The sequence below is a fragment of the Suricata suricatta genome, chromosome 1 (assembly GCF_006229205.1).
Source record: "Suricata suricatta isolate VVHF042 chromosome 1, meerkat_22Aug2017_6uvM2_HiC, whole genome shotgun sequence".
Lineage (NCBI taxonomy): Eukaryota > Metazoa > Chordata > Mammalia > Carnivora > Herpestidae > Suricata > Suricata suricatta.
In genome coordinates this window covers 41,488,839-41,511,483 of record NC_043700.1, presented here as the reverse complement: position 1 = coordinate 41,511,483, position 22,645 = coordinate 41,488,839, and the positions used below count along the sequence as shown (strand labels likewise).

Below are 22,645 nucleotides of genomic sequence, written 5' to 3'. Positions count from 1 at the left end.
AATGTAACTCAAAATGGATCGATGACCTAGATACAACAGGTAATACTGAAAATTATTAAAAGAAAACATAGGGATTTGTTCATGACCTCAGATTTGGCAACAGATTTTTAGCTTTGACATCAAAAGCATAAGAAACAGAAGAAAAAAAGAGAAATTGGACTTTATAAAAATTAAATATTTTATGCATTAAATTAACATTATCAAGAAAATGAAGACATTCTATAGAATGGAACAAATATTTGCAAATCATTTATCAGACAAGCATTCTGTATTCAAAATATATTTAAAAAACTCTTTAGAATTCAGTAACAAAAAGATAAATGGCTCAATTAAAAAATGGGGAAAAGATCTGAAAGGACTTCTTCAAAGCAAATATACAAATGAACAATAAGCACATGAAACAATGTTTAAGCACATGAAATGACATTCAACATCACTGGTTATTAAGGAAATGCAAGTTAAAACTACAATGAGATACCACTCCACAATGATTATAATTAAAAATGAAAACATAGTATTGGCAAGGATGTGGAGAAATTGAGATCCCTGTAAATTGCTCGTAAAAAGAAAATGCTGTAACCACCGTGGAAAACAGTTTGTTGGTCCCTCAAAAAGTTGAACACAGAATTATTTTATGGCCCATCAATTTCACTTCTAGGTATCTCCCCAAAAGAAATGCAAATAGGTACTCAAACAAATACACATACAGGCATATTTACAGCAGTATTCTAAATATTCATAATGTGGGAACGAGTCCAAATGTCCATAAATAATCAATGGATAAACCAACTATGGAATAAATATACAATGGAATATTATTTGTCCATACAAAAGAACAAAGTAGTGATAGATGCTAAAACTTGCATGAACCTTAAAAACACGCTGAACCAAAGCCAGACCCAAATGGTCATATATTTTATGATTACTTCTATGTAACTCAAAATCAGTAAATCAGAGACAGAAAAGCACAGTAGATATTATCAGTAAGTAGGGAGAAGAGTGGATGGGGAATCATTTTGATCCTTCAAAGCTGAAACTAGCAAGCAGTTGTTTTGATGTGCTTGTTTGACTGAGGTGACACCTGAATCCATGAGAAAACGTTGGGGACTGCAGCAATGCAGAAACTGATTGAATTTCGACATTTCTCTTATGCCCTCTGAAGTGCAAAATGCCAAATAGAATTGTTCTGTCCAACAAGAGGAGATACAGAAAATGCAGATGGCTCTGGGGTAGATTCCCTGAAGGGAACGCCATAGGTGGCAAGTAACACTTACCCTGGTAGCTCCAGGAAGCAACAAATAGTTCCTGATATAAATAGACATCTACTGTGGACTGGGCTATGCATACCTGCTGGTAGATATAAATGCTCAAAATTCTAAACAAAAGGACTAAAACAGAAGATACTGCACCATTCTGGACTGCCAACTTGCATTTCCTCCGACCAAGGAACACATTTTCATCCTTAGAGTAACAGTTTGGTAGAGACTAGAATGTGTAATTAAAATGTTTTTTGTCTAACACGGAGGGGATAAAGTCAAGAAAGGCTGGCTTGCATGCTTTCACAAGTGTGTACTCACATTCAACATGAACAGGGCCCAGAGAATGTCCCTCCCCTTCCCTGGGAGACCTAGAGAAGAGGGAGTGGAGGAGGATGCTAGTATTACAGTGTTTTGTTTTCCCCACAAGACCTCAACATTCCTTTTTTCCTACTGGTTCGCAGACCAGAGCTGCAACTACAGGTGCTAGAGCTGGGATGAACTGTGTATTCGTTCACTAGGACTACCATAACAAAGTACCACACTAACTGAGTGCCTTCAACAACACAAATGCATTGTTTCACAGGGCTGGAGGACAGGAGTCTAAGATCAGGGTACTGGCAGGGTTGACTCCTTCTGAGGGCTATAAGGGAATCAATCTGTTCTATGACCGCCCTCTTAGCCTCTGGTGGCCTTAAGTGTTCCTTGGCTTGTAGATGGTGATCTTTGTCTTCACACTGTCTTTCCTCTACATGTATCGAGCTTTGTGTTCAAATCTCCTTCTCATAAGGACACAGTCATATTGGATTGGAGCTCACTCTAATAACCTCATCTTAACTCCATCATCTGCAAAGGCCCTATTTCCAAATACAGTCACATTCACTAGCACTGGGTAGGGAGTCAGAACTTCAGTACCTTGGTCAAGAGTAGAGGGAGGTACAAATCAACCTATAACAATTGCAAACAAAACCTGTAATCAGGGGGCATGGATGACTCACTTGGTTGAGTGGCCAAATTCAGCTCAGGTCATGATCTCGTGATTTGTGGGTTCAAGCCCTCCAGCTCAGAGCCTGGAGCCTGCTTCACATCCTGTGTCTCCCTTTCTTTCTTTGTGCCCCTCCCCAGCTTGTGCTCTGTCTCAAAAATGAATAAAATGTTAGGGGTGCCTGGACGGCTCAGTCAGTTAAGCATCTGGCTTTGGCTCAGGTCATGATCTCACAGTTCATGGGTTCAAGCCTCATGTCAGGCTCTGCGCTGACAGCTCAGAGCCTGACGTTTGCTTTGGATTCTGTGTCTCCCTCTCTCTCTGCCCCTTCCTGCTCACACACTATCTCTCTCTCTCTCCCAAAAAGAAACATTAAAATTTTTTTAAAATAGATAAATGTTAAAAAAAAACCTGTAGTCATATATGTTTTTTGTAACTATATTTTTAAATGTTTATGGTAAAATTCCTAAGAGTCTGATGATGTGGACTGTGCTTTGATCCCCTCTAGCAAAATGGACGTTCAGAAAAAATACAGCTAAACTGTATTTAGCTAGTGGTCAGAGAGTTCACTAATTCTGTGCCTCTGTAACCCTTCCCTATTAATGAGAACGGATTAGGGTGGAAGTACCTGATATCCTAGCACTCCTGTCAGCTACCTACACCAACACAGTGGCCAAATCTAATAACGTTGGTTCCAAAGGTAGAAACGTTAGGATAGAAATGGATAGATGGGAGAATGAGAGTTGAGGGTAAAAGAATGAATCAATGACTATGCAATATTATATTTGTATCTCAAATAGGCTTAGAGTAAGAGATGATATTTTTGTGTGTTAGCTCAAGTATACCAGCAGCCTGAAAGGCTGAAGCCACATTGCTGAGACTACTTTTGCTTTTAAAACCTGACAATGTCAAATTGAAGCCTGTAAATGTAAGTGGCATAGTTCTGGGAGAATTTTGGTCATGTAATATGACAATAAACTAGACTAATTATCATGCTGAGTGGGACTCTAGTAACATGCCAATATCTTTTGACTCATATTTCAGATTATATTTACTACCACATCACAATATGATGTGACACTAACCTCACTGGTAAGATTCAGTTATATTACTTCAACAAATCTTGTAATACTGATGCTGATAATCAAATATATTGAGAAATTGGGTTAATGCTTCTCCGGAATGTAAAACTGATGGAAGAATAAACGGCCTGAGAAAGAACCAGATTGGTTAACCACTAGCTAATTTCTAAGCTAAAGAGTTCTATACAAATTTATTGTGTACAAACAGTAGCAAATCAAGGGGGTAAAAGGTAATTAAATTAAAACAAAAATATGAAAATGTACATAACAGCTTTATAGAGCAGATCAGTTGTTTCTTAAAATCTAACCCTAGCCTACACTGGCTCCTCCAAATATAAGGCATATTCATAATGATACTACTAGACAAATGGAATGCAATGAAAGTGATACTGCATGACTTTCAAGACTAGGATATAAAAGCAATACAACTTTCACCTGACTCTCTCAGTTTCTTGGAAAGCTTACAGCTGGAACCCTGCCACCACAATGTGAGGAAGCCCAAACTAGCTCATGGAAAGACCACAAGAAGAGGCACGAGAGCCCACTGCATCCTGTCCAACCTCTTACCTTATACGTCATAAATGTTCACTTCATGTCACTAAGTTTTATGATAAATCTGTTACACAGCCATCAAAAACCAAGCAGTGCTCAAGTAATTTACAACTTGGAGAAAGATAAGTTAGGATGCAAATAACTAATATAAGGCAGGATATAACAGCCACTACACAGAATATAAACAAAGGGCCTTAGAAGAGGAAGGAACATAAAGAAATGTCTCTTTAAGGGATAGAGCAGTGGGGAGAAATGGAAAAGCCTTAACAGAAATAATCTTTGAACTAAGCCTTAATAGAACTTGAAGGAAAAACATAGCATCAACAACAAGCAACAGGAAGGTGCAGGGAGGAAGTTACGACGGCAGAGAAGTAGGGTACCAGGATTTTCCTTATCCCTCACACATAGCTATATTGAGGTCACATCACTTGAAACACCCAGGAAGTCAATCTGCGGAGTGGCAGAAGATCTCCATAGTTGCAGGTAGACAGCTTGGCAGGATCAAGGCTTCCCCGCACCCTTCCTTTGGTTTCCCAGGGTTACTTCGACAAGCAAATCAAAGCATACCTGGTTGAAGGTCCAAACATTCCACCACTACAATTGAGGAAGAGCTCTATAGAGAACTGATCAGGGGGATAGAGTAGCCAAAACACAACATCAGAGTGCCTGCAACACCCTCCAAAAATACTTCCAGAAGTGCTGGGCCCTGGACAGTGTATGATCCCTTTTTAATATAGTAGTACTCTCAGGAGCAGGACACATAACAAGCTTTTAAAACATGCAAAATATAAAAACTTAGTCAAAATGACAAAACAGAAGAATTCTCCCCAAAAGAAAGTTCAACAAGAAATCATAGCCAGAGAAATGACAAAAGAGATATAAACAATACATATGAACAAGAATTTAGAGTAACAGTCATAAGGCTAATATTTGGGCTTTTAAAAAGCACAGAAGACACCAGACAAATTCCTGCATGCAGAGATCAAAGACCTAAGAACTAGTCAGGATGAATTTTAAAATGCTGTAACTGAGACGCAAAGTAAACTAGTTACAGTGACAGCAAGGATGGAAGAAACAGAGGAAAGAATAGGTGGAACAGAAGATAAAATTATGGAAAATAATTAAGCTGAAAAAAAAGAGGGAAAGGAAAGTACTAGATCATAAGGGGAGAACTAAGTGATTCTGTGAAATGAAACATTATCTGTATCGTAGAAGTAACAGAAGAAAAGTGAGAGAAAGGGGCAGAGGGTTAAGTTGAACAAATTACTGCTGAGAACTTCCTTAATCTGGGAAGGAAACAGGCATCCAAGTTCAAAAGGCAAGGAGGAACCCCCCCCCTTCAAAACCAACAAAACAGGGGGCTCCTGGGTTGCTCAGTCAGTTAAGCATCTGATTTCAGCTCAGGTCATAATCTCACAGTTCATGAGTTCAAGCCCCGTGTGGGGCTCTGTGCTGACAACTCAGAGCCTGGAGCCTGCTTCAGATTCTGCGTCTCCCTCTCTGCCCCTTCCTTACTTGTACTCTGTCTCTCTCTCTTTGTCTCTCAAAAATAAATTGAAAACATTAAAAAAAAAAACATAGGTCAACACCACGACATATCATAACAAAACTGGCAAAACACAAAGATAAAAAGAGAATTCTCAAAGCAGCTAGGGACAAAAGGTTCTTAGCCTACAAGAATAGACACATAAGATTAGTAGCAGAATTGTCCACTGAAATTTGGCAGGCCAGAAGGGAGTGGCAGGAAATACTCAATGTGCTGAATAAGAAAAATATGCAGCCAAGAATCCTTTATCCAGCAAAACTGTCATTCAGAATACAAGAAGAAGGAAAGACTTTCCCAGACAAAGAAAAAGTAAGGGAGTTTGTGACTAAATCAGCCCTGCAAGAGATCCTATGTGGACTCTGTGAGTGGAAAGCAGCAAAGAGGACCACTGACCATCACATCACAACAAACATGAAATCTACAGATAATGGAATGGCACTAAATTAATATCTTTCAATTATTGACACTGAATGTAAATGGACTAAATGCCCCAATCAAAAGACACAAGGTATTAGAATGGATAAAAAGACAAGATCCATCTATATGCTACCTACAAGAAACTCACTTTATTTTATTTAATGTTTATTTATAAGAGAGAGAGCAAGCAAGTGTGAGAAAGCTGTGCATGCTGGGGAGGGGCAGAGAGAGAGGGAAACAGAATTGGAAGCAAGTTCCAAGCTCTGAGCTGTCAGCAGAGAGCCCAACGCAGGGCTCGAACTCACATGCTGCAAGATCATGACCTGAGCAGAAGTCAGACACTTAACTAATTGAACCACCCAGGCACCCCTAAGAGACTCATTTTAGGGGCACTTGGGTGGCTCAGTCAGTTGAGCATCAACCTTCAGCTCAAGTCATGACCTCGCTCACGGGTTCAAGCCCCGCATCAGGCTCTGTGCTGATAGCTCAGAGTCTGGAGCCTGCTTCAGATTCTGTGTCTCACTCTCTCTCTGCCCCACCCCTGCTCAAGCTCTGTCTCTTTTTCAAAATAAATAAATGTTAAACAATTAAGAAAAAGAGAGAGAGACCGATTTTAGACCTGAGGACACCTGCAGATTCAAAGTGAGGGGATGGAGAACTATCTATCATGCTAATGGACATCAAAAGAAAGCCAGAGTAGCCATACTCACATCAGACAAACTAGATTTTAAAGGCTGTAACAAGACATGAAGAAGGGCATTATATCATAATTAAGGGATATATCCATCAGGAAAAGCTAGCATTTGTAAATAGTTATGCCCCCAACATGAGATACCCAAATATATAAATCAATTAATCACAAAGTTACTGATAATAATACTATAATTGCAGCAGACTTTAATACTCCACTTACAGCAATGGACAGATCATCTAGGCAGAAAATCAATATGGAAACAACAGCTCTGAATGACACACTGGACCAGATAGACTTAACAGATATATTTAGAACATTTTACCCTAAAGCAGAATACACATTCTTCTTGAGTGTGCATATGGAACATTCTCCAAATAGATCACATTTTGGGTCATGACATAGCCCTCAACAGGTACAAAAAGACTGAGATCATACCATACATATTTTCAGATCACATCACTATGAAATTTGAAATCAACCACAAAAAAAATTTGAAAAGCCCCCAAAATACACGGTTAAAGAACATCCTACTAAAGAATGAATGGGTTAATGGTAAACTTGAAGAAAACATTAAAAAATACACAGAAGCAAATGAAATGAAAACACGACAGTCCAAACCCTTTGGGGTGCAGCAAAGGCAGTCCTAAGAGGAAAACACAATGCAATTTAGGCCTATCTCAAGAAGCAAGAAAGGCCCCAAACACACAATCTAACCTTACATCTAAAGGAGCTAGAAAAGTAGCAGCAAATAAAGCCCAAAGCCAGCAGAAAAAGGGAAATAATAGAGTAATAGAGATTAGAACAGAAATAAATGATATAGAATCCAAAAAAAAAAAAATGAAACAAAACAGTAGAACAGATCCATGAAACTAAGAGCTGCTTTTTTGAAAAAATAAACAAAATTTTCAAAATTTTTGAGACTTCTCAAAAAGGAAGAGGACCCAAATAGATAAAATCACAAATGAAAGAGGAGAGATCACAACCAACACCACAGAAATACAAACGATTATAAGAGATTATAGAAATTATAGGCCAACAAACTGGACAATCTGGAAGAAATGGACAAATTCCTAGACACATACACTCTACACCAAAACTCAAACAGGAGAAATAGAAAATTTGAATAGGGGCACCTGAGTTGCTCATTTGGTTGAGCATCTGACTTCAACTCAGGTCATGATCTCACAGCTTGTGAGTTGAAGCCCCCCAATCAGGCTCTGCGCTAACAGCTCAGAGCCTGGAACCTGCTTCGGATTCTGTGTCTCCTTCTCTCTCTGCTTGCTCACTGTCTCACTTTGCCTCTCAAAAATAAATAAATGTAAAAAATATTTTTTAAAAATTTGAACAGACCCACAGCCAGCAAAGAATTTGAATCCTTTATCAGAAAATCGCCCAAGAAATAAGAGTCTTGGGCCAGAAGACTTCCCAGGGGGAATTCTACCAGGTATTTAAGGCAGAGTTAATATCTATCCTTATACTATTCCAAAAAATAGAAATAAAAGGAAAGCTTCCAAACTCATTCTATGAAACCAGCACTACCTTGATTCCAAAACTAGACAAAGACCCCACTTAAAAAGAAGAATTACATGCCAATATCCCTGATGAATCTGGATTCAAAAATTCTCAAGATACTAGCATATCGAATTCAACAGTACATTAAAAGAATTATTCATCACAATCAAGTGGGATTCATTCCTGGGTACAGGGCTGGTTCAATATTCACAAATCAATCAATGCAATACATCACATTAACAGAAGAAAGGGTAAGAACCATATGATCCTGTCAATAGATCCAGAAAAAGCATTTGACAAAGTACAGGATCTTTCTTGATAAAAACCCTCAAGAAAGTTGGGATAGAAGGAACATACCTTAATATCATAAAAGCCATATATGAAGGCCCACAGCTAATATCATCTTTGATGGGGAAAACTGAGAGCTTTCCCCCTTAGGTCAGAAACACAACAGGGATGTCCACTCTCACCACTGTTGTTCTACATAGTTTTGGAAGTCCTAGCCTCAGCAATCAGACAACAAAACAAAATAAAAGGCATCCAAATTGGCAAATAAGTCACGGACAACCTGAAAGATTCCACCAAAATACTGCTAGAGCTGATACATGAATTCAGCAAAGTCGTGGGATGTAAAATCCATGTACAGAAATCAGCTGCATTTCTATTCACCAACAATGAAGCAACAGAAATAGATATCAAGGAATCAATCCCATTTACAACTGTACCAAAAACCATAAAACATCTATGAATAAACCTAAGCAAAAAGATAAACGATCTGTACACTGATAACTATAGAAAATGAAGAAGACAAACAATTAGTAAAATATTCCATGTTCATGGACTGGAAGAACAAATATTGTTAAAATGTCAATATTACCCAAAGCAATCTATACATTCAGTGCAATCCTATCAAAATAACACAAGCATTCTTCACAGAGCTAAAACAAAGAATCCTAAAATTTGTATGGAACCATGAAAGATCCCGAATAACCAAAGTAAAGTTGATAAAGAAAACCAAAGCTGGAGGCATCACAATCCTGGACTTTAACCTGTATTACAAAGCTGTAATCAACAAGAAAGTATAGGATTGGCACAAAACAGACACATAGACCAATGGAATAGAATGGAGAACTCAGAAATGGACCCACACAAATAAATGGCCAACTACTCCTTGACAAAGCAGGAAAAAACATGCAATGGAAAACAGACAGTCTTTTTAACAAATGGTGCTGGGACAACTGGACAGCAACATGCATAAGAAGGAAACTGGACCACTTTCTTACACCATACACAAAAATAAACTAAAAATGGATGAAAGACCTAAATGTGAGACAGGAAACCATAATAATCCTACAGGAGAACACAGGCAGCAACCTCTTTGACCTAGGCCACAGCAGCTTCTTATTGGACATGTCTCTGGAGGCAAGGACTCTTGGACCTTATCAAAATAAACACGGAAACAATAAACAAAACTAAAAGGCAACCAACAGAATGGGAGAAAATATTTGCAAGTGACATATCAGATAAAGTGTTAATATCTAAAGTCAATAAAGAATTTACCAAACTCAACACACAGAAAACAAATAATCCAGTAAAGAAATGGGCAGAAGACATGAATAGATGCTTTCCCAAAGAAGACATCCAGATGGCAAACAGACACATAAAAAGATGCTCAGCATCACTCATCATCAGGGAAATACCAATCAAAACCACTCACAATCAGATCTATCACCTCACACCTGTCAGAATGGCTAAAATCAACAACTCAGGTAACAACAGATGTTGGCAAGGATGTGGACAAAGAGGAACCCTTTTGCACTCTGGTGGGAATGAAAACTGGTGCAGCCACTCTGGAAACCAGTATGGAGGTTCCTCAAAAAATGAAAAGTAGAGCTACCTTACGACCCAGCAATTGCACAACTAGGAATTTATCCAAAGTATACAGGAGTGCTGATTCAAAGGTACACATGCACCCCAATGTTTATAACAGTGCTATCAACAATAACATGGAAAGAATCCAAATGTCCGTCAACTGATGAATGGATTACGAAGATGTGGTGTGTTGAGATTAAAAGACTGAAATCTTGCCATCTGTAACAACGTGGATAGAACTGGAGGGTATTATGCTAAGTGAAATAAGTCAGAGAAAGATATTATATGATTTCACTCATGTGGAATTTGAGAAACTCAACAGATGAACATAGGGGAAGTGAAGGAAAAATAAAAAAAGAGAGGGAGATAAACCATAAGAGACTCCTAAGTACAGAGAACAAACTGAAGGTTGCTGGAGGAGATGGGGTAGAGGTTAAATGGGTGACAAGGATTAAGGAGGGCATTTTTCGGGGTGAGCACTGGGTGTCATATGTAAGAGATGAAATCACTGGGTTCCACTCACGAAGCCAAGACTACATTGTATGGTAACTTGAATATAAATTTTTTAAAAAAAAGAGAAAGAAAAAAAAGGAAGGTATTAGAACTTGGTGACAAAGTAGTTTATCATATAGGTCTCCTTAGAGACAAAATTCAACTTTTTTTTTTTTTTACCTTATCTCTAACACTGAAAAACATCAAACTCTTTAAAGGACAGGGTAGGAAACATTAACCTAAAAAGAAACAAGGTGGAGTTCTAGTGAATGACTGTAATCATATGAAATTATTAAATTTCTTGCTGTTAATCTCCATGTAAAGGGCTCTGACACGAAGAAATGAAAGCCACTTATCAACACTTCCTTTGATGTACTGGCCAAGGCAAAACCCAGTATTTTGCTTCCTCATTGTGCCAGACCCAATATCAGTTTAATGACAGCAATTCTCCATGGTGAGCATTCCTAGGACTTCTAGGAGTGATTACAGGAGGTATTTGTCTTGAACCAAAATGAAAAACGCTTAATAATAGCCATAAAAAGCTGAGTAAATTCATAAGCTTTAATTGCTGAAATTTACCCCCACTTCCCTGATAAGGGCATGAAGATTATGTCTACAGGCATCAGGCTGACAACCTAGGAAATAATCATTACTTACCAAACAAAATCAAAGCATTTATCTCTTTAAGCTGCTCTGTACAAGTAGAAGCCTGAAAGCAGTCCCTTTGAGCTGCCTGTTCATCAATGACTAACTTTTCACTCTGTTTAGGAGATTCACCTGCAGTATGGGATCCCTCCCACCAAGTCAGACTTCCTCTTAAAGTGGTCAGATAGGCAGTCCTTAAAAACCCTGAAACTTTAGAATTTCTGTTCCCCTTACCTCATAAAACTTTTTTAAGGAGCCCACCAGGCACAGCTTTAGGCTATCCACAATCTCTTGATGAGGCATCTGGAACACCACTCGTGAATACCATTTTGTGAGTGTGCTGTGGAGAAGGCAGTAAAAAGAGAGAGAGAGAGACTGAGAAAGACGGAGAGACGGAGAGAGAGAGAGAGAGAGAGATAAACATACATTCACAGAGGAAGGCCCATGGTCTGAATGTCAGCATACAGGCACTGCTATGCACCAATACAAGTATCTAGTAAATGCATTTACATTAAAGGTAAACACACATGTTAATATAGGGAAAGAAATATATGTAAGCCATACACAGAATGTAAAAATTGTGGTATTTGATACAAATTTGCTTCCAACTGAAAAAATTTCAGATATCCACCAACAGAGGACTAGTTAAATAAATAGTTTTCTGGCATACAATAGATTCCATGCAGCAGCTAAAAAGTACTGATATAAGAAAATATTTGCAATATACAATTTAAGTACATAAAACAAGCCAAGAAATAGTGTACATAGCAATATGCCACTTTAAAAAAAATTTTTTTATGCCTTTATTTTATTTTGAGGGAGAGAGAGAAACAGAGAGTGAGCAGGAGAGGGGCAGAAAGAAAGGGAGACACAGAATCCGAAGCAGGCTCCAGGCTCTGAGCTGTCAGCACAGAGCCCGACGCGGGGCTCGAACCCACGAACCGTGAGATCATGACCTGAGCTGAAGTCGGCTGCTTAACCAACTGAGCCACTCAGGCACCCCGCAATATGCCATTTTGACAATATACATGCACCACCTCTATGTGTTACTACGCACGAGTGAGAATTTGAAAGTATATATACACCAAACCTTTGGTAGTGGTCAATAAAAGATGGTCCACGAGGAACCTTCACTTTCTAAATTTCTGCAGAAGCATGTCTTGTTTTTAATCAGAACAAACAAAAAAAAATCCCTCATTCCTGGGAGGGAAAACACCAAGACAGAGCCCCCATTCTGAAGATCAGATCACAGCTGAGGCAACAAACTTCCAGATCTGACAAGTTTGCTAAATAGACTGCATCAACTAATAGGAAGAAAAAGGAGAAAGGAGAGTTCAATACACTTTTCAGAAGTATACTTTTACTATAATATAAAATATTCAAAAAGTATTTGCTGGATTTGTAATAAGATTAGGCATCAAAATGAGGTAGCCAAACAAATTGGAACTGAGTAGACTTACAGATTGATGCTTGCAACAAAGCCAACCACGGAGCGCATGCCTCGGCTGGGGTCATGGTAAACATCCATCCCAATCACCATTAATTGTTTCTGGGTTAGAAAAAAAAATCCAGAAAAACCAAGCAACCCATCACCCTATCTTTAATTATTATCTGAACCCCAAAAGCATCATAAGTTCTGGGAAAGGAAAAGAGAGACTGCAATCAACTCAACTTTTTTTTTTTAAATACTATGAACAAGTCAGAGATCTAGAACAAGGATCAGCACCCTTCTTCTGTAAAGGAATGTCCAGTAAATAACACTGGGCTTTGTGAGCCACACAGTCTCTGTGGGAACTACTCAATTTTGTCTGTCATTACAGCATGAGAGCAGCCACAGTTAGTCCATAAAGAAGTATGGTTATATTCCAATAAAACTGCATTTAAGGACAATGAAAATGGAATGTCATATAATTTTCATGTGTCAAGAAATATTAGTCTTATTTTATTGGTTTCAACTATTTAAAGTTATAAAAACCATTCTCAGCACGTGGGCTGCACAAAAACAGGCCATGAACCATTTAGACCACTAAGCATATGAAGAAAATTAGGATAACAGCTAGGTAGGAGTCTGTCTGGAGAGAGAAACTGAATGAAGACACATCTCAGCATCACTCACCAGAGGAATATCCACTCCCCAGAGCTCACCACCCAATTTACAATTAATCTGAAGTAAAATTTTCTGGGCCACACTCCGAAGCCTGGTTGGCTGACCAATGGTTCGAACATTGATGACCTATAATAAAGGGGTGTGGGGAAAGAGGACACTATCAGCCTGTCAGATGATATAAACATGCCTGAAGTAAACATTATATTTGTTTAAGAAACCCCAGTTATCAGGCAGTACACTATGCATGACTAGCTCTAATTCTAGGATTTCTATGCAGGCATGCAGACACACACACAACACACATCAAAACAAAAAAACAACCCAAAACCAAAAACTTTCAAAAGGATCTCACATAGAATAAATTAAAAAAAAAAAAAACCAAAAACCACAACCGTCTTAGGATAAACAGCCTTTCCCTCTCAGGAAGAAGCATATACTCTCAGAACCCGGTCATGTGAAACCACCCTCTGAACCAGCAAGATTACTCCTTTGGGAATATAAAGGCAGCATTTACAAAGACCATCTGCCTTTTACCAGGTTACTTTAATAAGGGGAATTTCCCACCAGAAGGGTTACATGTGATGGTTTCTAACAGTAACTTCAGTCTTTTTGAATATCTGTACCCTTCTTTTCAAAGTCTCAAGGGAAGCTATAGAGTTTCCATGTATGCCTCCTGCCCAGCTCTCTCCTCACCTGTGAGGGCACAGGAACCTGCACACAGCAAAGCTTTTTAATGGCCCCATAGAGATCGTCACGTGTGCCCATGATGATGCAAACAACCATCTGTATCTTCCCCTTGAGGAGATAAAGTACATATAAGTCAGGCTTTGGAATCCTCAGGGGACCTTGATGGGGCTACAGCTATGGGCAGTCTAAGTCAGTCAAGTCACAGGATCTTTGAGGCAGAGGGGGACTGAAACAAAGAGAGGAGACATTCCAACCCCAAACGGGTTCTTGAACCTTTGTTGGGTTCACGGCTTCTTTGCAGAGATACGAGATATGATACCATAAATTATCTAGAGCTGGTTCTGACTACCTGACTTCCTCCTTAGGAGACTTATGATGCCTGCACAAGGCAGGCTTAAAAATTTGAAGGGTTACTTATTAGTTGTTGCCTTCAATTCCCTAAAATGCTTTTTACCACTCTCTTCAGTAAACTGAGCACCTTATTACATGGAATGCAATACCACAAGAAAACATTCAGGGTCAAGTACAAAGAAATGAAGCTACTGCCAAATTTTTAAGTGGCTTTTCCTAAATTTCTGGTTAGGAGAGAGAATGGTATTGCCAGCAGCATATCTCATATAAGAGCCCCTGACCCCTCACCATTTAAGGGATCCTACATTAGAAACACAGGATCTTTTAGTCTGAATAAATAAAAGTAGCACTTGAGTGAAATAAAAGTGCCAATCCTTTATGCCAGAAATAGCTATTAATGTTAAACCAATATTATATTACTCCATATCAAGAGTGTTAGATTAAGACTTCTCAGAGAACACATGTTCCAGCAATCATATCAAAGTTCTTCCAAAGTTACACAGAACACAGACTGCACATTGAGCATCTATGGGCTGGATCTATCAAACACATGTAGCTCTTTAGTCCCTACAGTGAATTACATGTTTGTTTGTTTTAAGTAACATTTAAACACACGGAGGGGCACACACGTACAAATCCAGATTTTTTGCTTCTACTGAAAAATAAATCAAAAATTAATTTGATAATGCTTGGCTTTTCTCTGCAGTCATGGGGTTGATTACTCTCTTTAGTTCACTACAATCCCCTCCTAGCCTACTACACTTGTTTGTGTTGTTCATCTGGCTTCTGCAGACATCTGTGGGATAATAAATCATAAAAAAATAAGAGTAAATAATAAAATTATAAAAAATAATAAAACAGCATGCCCTAAAGATGACAGAAACACAGCAAGACCAGTATGAGTTATGTGTGGGAAACCTGAATGAAACTGCTATCCATGCGGCATGAAAATTGCTGGCAGTACACTCTCCTAAAGAGAACGTGGCATGTTGTGAGATGGGGGAGGTGATGCACTATGCTGGGTTATTCTTTTGAAAGCAGAGCAGAATTATCAATTATCAGCCCCAGGGGGTAGTCATGGCAGAGTACAATTAGCATGGGAAACCAGAAGGAAACTACAAAGACGGAACATAAGGGTGCTGCTCTGGGTGATAACCCAAAGTGGGGGATCAGAGAAATCCCAGAAAAATCTAAATCTAGTACTGATCTCCCAAGAATGGACTCTTCAAGTCAAAGACTAATTACTTCCCAAAACATTTCCTTTGCTTTTGTTCCCTCCTTAAGCTTCTTCCTCCGTTTTGTGTACAAACAGATTAAGAACTGCAATTATAAGTGCCATGACCTGCTCGCTGCAGTGCTCCCAATCAGCTATCAGGACCGAGCTGATGCCCCGGGTGCCAAGTTCATCCCCAGAGCAATTCAAATCTTAAGCCAGACCAGACTGTGACAGTGCAGTACTGAATTGTGCAAAATGGCACCGGGCCCAAAATGTTGCTTTCTGAGCACAACATGTTCTATATAGATAAGGAACTAAAGTTAAGTCAGCTATTCTCTATGTTAATTACATGAAAAAAAAAAAAAAAAAGGAACACCAGAGTGAGAGAGACTGCCAACATAGAAAGAAGCAAAATTAACCAAAGGGCATAAAGACTACTTGGTTCAGTATTTCATGTGCACATGAGTAAGACACAGATTTCTGGGCATCATAAAGAGCACACTGATAAGCAAGATAATTTAAAATCAAGTATTCAAGTATTTTAAAACAAGCATTCTATTCATAAACTCAAATTAGATTATTACCTCAGCTCCTAGCATGGATTGAATGGTTCTGACATAGGTCTCTATTCGATCATCCTTTAGTTCAACCCAGGCTGGTGGACTTATGCGCATACCAATGGGGCCAGCTATCTTTTCCAACATATTAACCAGTTCGCGGGCCTGATCCATTGCTCTCTTTGGGTAAAACAGTGCCCAGAAATGCATGGGGACCTAGAAATAACCACAAGCTATTTTTAGCACTCTCCACAACTTAAACACTCCAAACTCAAAACCAGGAGATATTATTCTGGAGAAGAAACTGCTTATAATTCTCTCTTGCTTGAGTCCTTTTTTTCATCTAATTCCTGTAACATAGATGTGGGTGATAAGTAAACTGTGGCACACTTTCACAGTGGAATACTATATACACTTTTAAGTATACTTTTCCTTTAAATATATTTCAATAAAAAGTTTTAGAAATAGATATACTTTATGCCTGGCCCAAAAGCCCAGGTTAGCCAAAAACATTTAAAAATAATGATATACAATTTTGTTCTTTAGTTCCCTTGGTGGGGGACTGTTTTAATTACTTCTTTCATGGATAAAAACATCTTCCAGGAACCCCCAGGGAAAAGCCAGGAAGATGAAGGAAAGTAAATGGGAGACTGGGTAATAGGCTGGCACTATATGAATTACCACAGCAATCCATTTCCTTTTCATAAGTCTATGGCCAACCAAAGTGCTTACCTCTAACAACTCATCAATTTGCTCTATTTGAAGGACCCCTGTTTAGCAGATAATTCAGGATGGGAATTCAGTTAGTACTCTTTCTCAAAAAGAAGACACTGAATCATTCCTGCTTTCTAATTTCCATATTTTTAGTAATACTGGTGCTCTCTTCACCACCTCAAAAGTCACTTACAGTCAAAATGGAAAGCTCTCTGGTAACTTCCTTAATCCAGGTTAGTTCCTGAGATGTGATAAATGAAGTATTTCTTAAGTTAATTCTTTCCATTGGTAGAACACGTCCTTCAATCTGTAACAGAAAACAAAGTACCCATGGCATGAGTCATCTGCAAACATTATTTAGGGAAAAAACACTGACACTGTTCTCTCTTGGGCCTGGTCAATTCCACTATATAGACCTGCCTCTGTTATAACCTCTGAGAATGGCACAAAAATGAAACTTCTAGCAATGAGTCCAGGTCAATAAAACCCTGGACCAATACAGGTAAAATTTTTCTGGGCAAGGATCTTTAATTAGTGAAGTTTCCAACATGGTCTCCCAAGAAAAGGATTAGAAAGCCTTACCTCTTTAGTAGACAATGCAGGTAAAACAACTATAACTTCAAGATAAATGGAAAAATAATTTAAAAAATATTTTAAAGAACAAATTGAAAATAGAAAATTAATAGTAAAATTTATTTTTTAAGAAGAATATTTTTAAGTTTATTTATTTTGAGATAGAGAGAGAGAGCATGTGCACATGCACATACATGCAGTGCAGAAAGAGAGGGAGACAGAATCCTAAGCAGGCCGCATGCCTTTAGGGCAGAGCTCGATGTGGGGCTTGAACTTATAAACCATGAGATCATGACTTGAGCCAAAATTGTACACTTAACCAACTAAGCCACCTAGGTGCCCAAAAGTAAAATTTCTTAATAAGGCTGAACAGAAACTACCTATTATACTTTAAAAAGAAAAGCAGGCAGGAAAGGACATAAATATAATGAAAGAACAAATTAAAGTTAGGAAAAAGTCAAGCAGATCTAAATATTCAAAAACAGGAAGAACAGCACGCTGAACTATTCTGCAAACATTAAAATCATTTTCTATAATTTATTTTTTATAATTTACATCCACATAGTTAGCACATGGTGCAACAATGATTTCAGGAGTAGATTCCTTAAGCCCCTTACCCATTTAGCCCATTATCCCTCCCACAACCCCTGCAGCAACCCTGTTTGTTCTCTATATTTAAAAGCCTCTTATGTTTTGTCCTTCTCCATTTTTATATTTTTACTTCCCTTCCCTTATGTTCATCTGTTTTGTATCTTAAAGTCCTTATGTGAGTGAAGTCATATGATATTTGTCTTTCTCTGACTAATTTTGCTTAGCATAATACCCTCTAGTTCTATCCACATAGTTGCAAATGGCAAGATTTCATTCTTTTGGATTGCCAAGTAGTACTCCATTGTATTTATATACCACATCGTCTTTACCCATTCATCCATCAATGGACATTTGGGCTCCTTCCATACTTTGGCTATTGTTGATAATGCTGCTATAAACATTGGGGTGCATGTGTCCCTTTGAAACAGCATACCTGTAGCCCTTGGATAAATACCTAATAGTACACTGCAGGGTTGTATGGAATTTTAAGTATTTTTAATTTTTTCAGGGACCTCCATACTGTTTTCCAGAGTGGGTGCAGTTTGCATTCCCATAAAATCACTTTCTAACCACATGTCATATGATCCTGTTTTTACAAAAAATAAGTAGTAACGTATGCATCAAAAAAATTGAGTCAGGGGTGCCTTGTTGGCTTAGTCAGTTAAGCATCTGACTTTGGCTCAGGTCATGATCTCACAGTTCATAGGTTTGAGCCCTGAATCGGCTCTGTGCTGGCAGTGTGGAGCCTGCTTGGGATTCTCTCTCTCCCTCTCTCCCTCTTTCTCTCTTAAAATAAATAAACTAAAAAAAAAAAATTGAATGAGTTTACACTTAGTGGTGATTATCTTTGGGGATGTATAATTATAAAGGAATTTTACTTTCTATGATCTCTACCATTTGCTTATTAAAAAATAACAGAGGTGGGTGACTCAATCAGTTGAGCATCTGACTTCAGCACACATCATGGTCTCACAGTCTGTGGGTTTGAGCCCTGCATTGGGCTCTGCACTGACAGCTCAGAGCCTGGAGCCTGCTTCAGATTCTGTGTCTCCCTCTGTCTCTCTCTGACCCTCCCCTGCTTGAAATCTCTTTCTCAAAAACAAACATTAAAAATTTTTTAATACAAAAAATAATAACAGGGATGCCTGGGTGGCTCAGTCAGTTAAGCATCCGACTTTGGCTCAGGTCATGGCCTCACAGTTCATGAGTTCGAGCCCTGCATCAGGCTCTGTGCTGATAGCTCAGAGTGGAGCCAGCCTCAGATTCTGTGTCTCCCTCTCTCTCTGTCCCTCCCCTGCTTGCACTCTGTCTCTCCCTCCAAAAATAAAAATCATTAAAAAAATTTTTAAAAATAACAACTACTTATTTCATCTGTAATCAAAAGAACTGTAATATTTTATTTATTTTTGAGAGAGAGAGACAGCATGAGCAGGGAAGGGTCAGAGAGAGGGAGACACAGAATCTGAAGACAGGCTCCAGGCTCATGAGCTAGCTGTCAGCACAGAGCCTGATGCGGGGCTCGAACCCATGGATCGTGAGATCATGACCTGAGCTGAAGTCGGACGCTCAACTGACTGAGTATCCCAGGTGCCCCTGAACTTGTAATGATTTAATTACTACTATCAAAATCTAAAATAAAGAATAACAATGCCCATATTAGCAAGAGTATAGGGAATGAAATTGATATGAAAATAAAAACTTTTTGAACCTTTCTAGAAGGCAACTGGCAATATACAATTAAAGTACTAAAAACATAAATGTCTCCTGACCTAATAATTCCACGTCCATAACTTTGACTATGAAAATAAACATGTACAAAGATTTAGTTACATGGCTCTTCACTGAATAACTGTTTCTAATAGAAAAATACTAAATTCAATTTGAGAAAGAAAAGGAAACTGTTAGTAAACTTATCTGGCAGCCATTAAAATACTCAGAAAACTACTAAATGGCATGGAAAACCTTAGGGGAAAAAAAGGAAACTATATGAATACATGCTATGTGTGATTTTGCAAAGGCATGTAAGCATGCACATGTACACACACACAAATCCAATGAAGGGTATGTACCAAAATGTTAACAGTGGTTATTCGGATACAGCAAGATGAACTTTTTTCCTTTGGTTTATGTTTTCTGTCTTCAAATTAATAGTTAATAACATGAAAACATGTTCAAGACATAATATTAAAGGAAAAAGAAGATGTAAGAACATATACAATATAATCACAACTTTGTAAGAAAAAGGTTCTCAGAAAAATATGCAGGGAAAGGAAATACACTGAAGTATATTTTATCTTATGTTATCTTGTTATATTTTTAAATTTATTTTATTATTTTTTTTTGAGAGAGAGAGCACGTATGAGCAGAGGAAGGGCAGAGAGATGGAGAATCCTAAGTAGGATCCATGCTCGACTCAGTGCAGAGCCCAACACAGGGCTTGATCCCACAATTGTGAGATCATGACCTGAGCTGAAATAAAGAGCTGGACACTTAACCAAATGAGCTATCCAGGTGCCCCTGAAGTTATCTTTTATACATATCTAAAACAAATCACTGAGATATCATCTTTGGATAATGAAATTACTTACATTTTTATTTTTTTATGTTTTCTAAAATTTCAATATTTTCCTTCTCACTATCCATTACTTTTTTAAAAAGAAAAAAAATTTTAATTTTGTTTTAACATTTATTTATTTTTGAGAGAGAGAGAGAGAGAGAGAGAGAGAGAGAACGAACAAAGGAGGGGCAGAAAGAAAAAGAGACACAGAATCTGAAGCAGGCTCCATCCAGGCTCCAAGCTGTCAGCACAGAGCCCAATGCAGGGCTCAAACAGTGAAATCAGGACCTGAGCTGAAGTCGGACACTTAACCGACAGAGCCTCACTCAGGCACTCTGAGAAAAAGAAATTTTTAACAAGAAGTCAATTCAGAGTGCAAAAGAACTACAGAAAAGACAGAATTAATTATTTTGGTATAACCTCAAAAGAAAGGTGAAACATAATAATAACTATAGTTTACTGAGCACCTACTATGCGTCACATATTATACTAAAGATGGTAACCATTTAAATTCTTATACCTCAATCATTATCTTCAGTTTACAGATAAAGAAACTAAGATATGCTATGCAATTTGCTCAAAGTAACTAAGATGGCAAGTGACAGAATTGAGATTCAAAGCCAAATAAGCAGATACCAAAGGCCAAAGACTCCACCATCTCATGCTACCTCTGCCCTATGGATCACGCTGCATAACATACAACATAGCAGAATCAAGCAAACTGCAGGCAGAAAGGGCCATAAGAAAATTAGATCGTGTAAGACTGAGAGACTCTCTATGCCTACAGAAAGAATGACAATAGTGTATTCAAGAATCATGAGTTACTTGTTGAAAAAGAAAACAAAGAAAAAAGAAAAGAACATACAGAACCTTAAGAATTTTTTGGGTTGGAAAACTGATAATGAGGTAAACTGTTAAGTCAATATTCCTTGTGGCATCTGTCTGACTCTGTTTGACTAAAAATTAACACCTTGGAGCCCTTGGAAATACAGAAGAAAAATCTGTAAGAGATAGTAGCAAATTAAGACAAGAAAATTCAAATATTATGACCAGGAGCAAAAAAAAAAAGTATAATAATAAAGTAAAACTCCAAAACAAAGACAAAGTAGAAAGCCATCAGCTAGTTTCACTAAGCTCTTAAAATCGCTGGTCAGCACTGTTCCTACACTGCTACACCCTCCAGTTTACCTTATGTACATCCTTCTGCAGACAGAGGCCCCAGCGCGCCAGCTCATTGCTAGCTGCCTCATTCTTTGAAATTCTCTGCAGCAAGCATTCCAAAGCATTATGGTGCTGTTTGGGGCTCAGGTTGATCTGCTGGGTTAAATCCTAAATAGAATTAAAACAGAGATATTTTAAGTATTACTTTCTCCAACATGAAGTTAAACCCCAATGTGCCTAAAACATTTCCAAAAGAAAACCTCTTTCCATTGAAATCTGTAGAAATTTTCAAATATTTCCAAGGATTTTAGTAAACATCTGTCAGGAATGTGAATAAGATTTATGGTTAAAATTTTAATCATAAAAGATTTTGAAATATTATTTCTTCTCCCACATGACCTTATCTCTTTCTCAAAGTCATGTTCCGAATTTAAAATTCCTAGGACAGTCTATGAAACAGGAGCAAAGAGGGCTTGATTACACCTATTTAATATTTCGGAAAAATTGGGGGGAAAAGCGTTCTGTGCCCAGCACTGAGCCAAACATAACAGAATGGAAAATCATCCACTCTTATACTTCATGTCATACTACAGAGCACTGTATTTAATGTCACCATAAGAGACTTTGTGTCCAATGTTTCATCCATAATACGTGCTTTCTAAATGTTATTGTTGAATGATATCTAGAAGGTGTATATGTAGACTGTCAATCACATAAGTGAGTTTATTCTTCCGAGACCAAAGAATCTGTTGTTGTTCTCTGCAAGGCAGTCATTAGCGCCAGTCTACAGGGTTGTACGGATAGCCCTGGGATCATGAAGTCATTAGGTGACTGAGACTTGTAAGGAAGGAGCCTTGACTATGTAAGAAACAGAGAAGGAACTAAAGTAAACATGAAAGAAATCTCTTACAGGAATGTTAAATTTCACTTCAGGCTCTTGATTATGTTACTGAAAATAGTCTGTGGCATCGGAGACAGGAACGGGTCCAAGGGTAACACAGACAAGTGCTGAAAAAGTGAGGCAGCACAGTAGCTCAAGTGTGGAAAGCCCCAAGCGCTGCAGGCAGAGCAGAGGTGA

General features: G+C 38.2%; 1 protein-coding gene across 1 annotated transcript in view; it reads right to left on the bottom strand.

Annotated features, from left to right (window-relative positions):
• Nucleotides 1-22,645, bottom strand: part of PIWIL2 (piwi like RNA-mediated gene silencing 2) — a 72,328-nt gene that overhangs the window by 29,441 nt on the left and 20,242 nt on the right. Inside the window, exons 13-19 of the mRNA XM_029942502.1 lie at nt 21,595-21,735; nt 16,879-16,992; nt 15,999-16,187; nt 13,854-13,955; nt 13,170-13,286; nt 12,514-12,602; nt 11,288-11,393 (exon numbers count right to left, since the gene is read on the bottom strand). Coding sequence (XP_029798362.1) covers nt 11,288-11,393; nt 12,514-12,602; nt 13,170-13,286; nt 13,854-13,955; nt 15,999-16,187; nt 16,879-16,992; nt 21,595-21,735 — 858 coding nt within the window. The remainder of the gene's footprint in view (nt 1-11,287; nt 11,394-12,513; nt 12,603-13,169; nt 13,287-13,853; nt 13,956-15,998; nt 16,188-16,878; nt 16,993-21,594; nt 21,736-22,645) is intronic.